Source organism: Penaeus monodon, chromosome 41 (assembly GCF_015228065.2).
Source record: "Penaeus monodon isolate SGIC_2016 chromosome 41, NSTDA_Pmon_1, whole genome shotgun sequence".
NCBI lineage: Eukaryota > Metazoa > Arthropoda > Malacostraca > Decapoda > Penaeidae > Penaeus > Penaeus monodon.
The window spans coordinates 6,858,094-6,860,593 of NC_051426.1; the positions used below are offsets into that span (position 1 = coordinate 6,858,094).

General features: G+C 32.0%; 1 protein-coding gene across 4 annotated transcripts in view; it reads left to right on the forward strand.

Moving 5' to 3' along the window:
* LOC119598264 (ankyrin-2-like) overlaps nt 1-2,500 on the forward strand; it is a 40,594-nt gene that overhangs the window by 1,251 nt on the left and 36,843 nt on the right. For all 4 annotated transcript variants that reach the window (XM_037947915.1, XM_037947912.1, XM_037947913.1 and 1 more), the window contains exons 2-5: nt 1-35; nt 207-305; nt 842-940; nt 2,235-2,333. The exon at nt 1-35 is cut by the window's left edge and continues 155 nt beyond it. In XM_037947915.1, the coding sequence (XP_037803843.1) occupies nt 1-35; nt 207-305; nt 842-940; nt 2,235-2,333 (332 nt within the window). The remainder of the gene's footprint in view (nt 36-206; nt 306-841; nt 941-2,234; nt 2,334-2,500) is intronic.

Below are 2,500 nucleotides of genomic sequence, written 5' to 3' on the forward strand. Positions count from 1 at the left end.
TGCTGATGTCAACGTACGAGATCTATCTAATTCGGGTAAGTGTTTGAATTTCCGTTGAATGTTGTGAATTGATGTGGAATTTCCTATTATTGATCTTTATTTTATTTATTTATTTATTTATTTATCTATTTTTTTTTTTTTTTTTTTTATCTATTCATTTACTTATTTATATATTTTTTTACTTATTTGTTTGTTTGCTTTTGTAGGGAGAGCACCGCTACATATTGCTATTAGAAAGAATACCCCTGATATCGTGAAGTTCCTTCTTGAGAAACAGGCAAGACCGAGTGTGGCTGACGATACAGGTAGGTTACTCTCGATGTCGATTTGCATACACTTTGAAGTCACTCAGCTGGGAAAAATGATAATTTTATTAGTAAAAATAATAACAGTATTGATAATTATAATAGTAATAACGATAACATTAATGATAATTATTATAGTAATAATAAATAATATCAATGATAATCATAATCATGATGATAATAATGATAATAATGGTGATGATAATAATAGTAATAGTAATACTACTAATGATAATGAGTAATAATAATAATTATTATAATAATAATAATAACAATAATATAATAATAATAAATAAGTATAGTACATTTTAGGGGAAGCTAGTCTTGTGAAAAAATAATATTTAAAAAAATTACTGACTGACTTTTCCAGTTGTTGACTATCTCTCATCTTCACTGACAAACTAACATGCTCCAGTCTTTCCCTTTGAGTTTGCAAGATCTGTAAATGTATTCAGTGGGAGAGGTATACAGAGACGCCTCACATTTTTAAACAAAACTTAATGAAATGAATGTAAAACAGTTACGGCGATTTGCAGGAGAGACCCCGCTTCACACGGCAATAGAAATGAATGATATCACTTCTGTCGGTCTTCTGCTGAAATATAAAGCTAATGTTCATTTGAAAGACGCATCACGTGAGTATTGAAGCATCATTATTCTCCAGCGTGTCTCTTATTAACAGGATAATGATATTCCTTAAACTAGAGTTTTTTCAATGTATGTATCATAACTACAAAGCAACCTTTTAATGTAATTAACACAGTTCTGACAAACAGAGAATATTTTGAGACAGTTGAGAAGAATCTAAGCAGTTGAGAATATTTTGAGTGTTAACTCTCTCAAAATATTCTATGACTGCTTATATATAGATTTGACTCGTCTCGTGTATGTGTACCTATGCTAATGAAAACTACAAGCAAGGGCCTCGCTTCGGCAAAGGGCTCTCCCATTAATTTTCATATTCATTACTGTACCTAGGCCTTTTAGACGTGTTACTCATGCACAATCTTAAGGTATTTACTAATCACAATAGTTAGCAGAAGGCGATGTCCCGGCCCGGCGCTTCAGCAAAGGTCATTTCATTTTCATTAATCATGTTTGCTTCCTGTAAATATGTATTTATATGTGTAACGTTAGCACATTAGATTAGAAAAAATCACATCTGCATCTGAAAGTATTTTTGGATCTGAAATAAACTGAATGATGTAGGTAATCGAAGGACATTGTTGCCACGTGGTCACTTGCACTATTTGATGTCAGGTTTTATTTAAAATGAACGTGTCTATGACTGCATTAGCATAAGAACTAATTAAACCAAATATACTCTATTTGGAGTAATATCAAAGTATTAATTTAATTCATTTGCTAATATTTTTATATGTGGGAGCGCACCAGCCTGAGATACTTTTCAGACAGTCTCAAATTTTAGTCTCTGAATCGTCTCAAAATTGTCTGAGAACTTTCGAGGTGTCATGAGTTAGGATTTGTAATCAATTAGTATCACTTATATGCATATATTTTTCCCCTTTTTTCCATTTTAACTACTATCTAAATAAACACCAGTATTTATATTTGCTTTGTATGCAAATCTGTCCACAGTTAATATGACAAGGACCTCCCAAGCCAGTATCCCTTGACCCAATTTTGATCAATTCACCTCCACCTTTCGCATATTATAAATTTTGAACTGCAGGTGACTATATTAACTGTAGTTCCAATTGTATGAGAAGAGCAACGAACCATCAGAAGCAATTGATATATATCTTTTCTCACGAGATCTGTTCTTTTCAATTCGATTGATCTGTTGGAATTCTCCAGAGAAGATAATAAATAATGGCATTGATAATTCTAGGAATATTAAAAGTAATACGACCATAAATTATCGTCTTTAAGGCAGTCATCTTAATAGGAACATTATCTTATCGCCAGATAATTTCCCACTCCATATTGCTGTGAGAAAAAATAACTGCGAGATCGTCAATATGCTGTTGAATGCTGGAGCTTCAGTGCATATTGTGGATGCATCAGGTAGGTGAATGTGTGACTCTGAGTGGAAAGGCTGAAAATGGTGAACTGTTTGGGAAAAAAATGTTTTGTTTCAGAGGATATTTTTAAAATGCTGGTACTTTGAAAGTCACATAGAGTATGTTGAATTTGTTTGTGCCGTTAAAATATATAAATTCATTTATACCTTG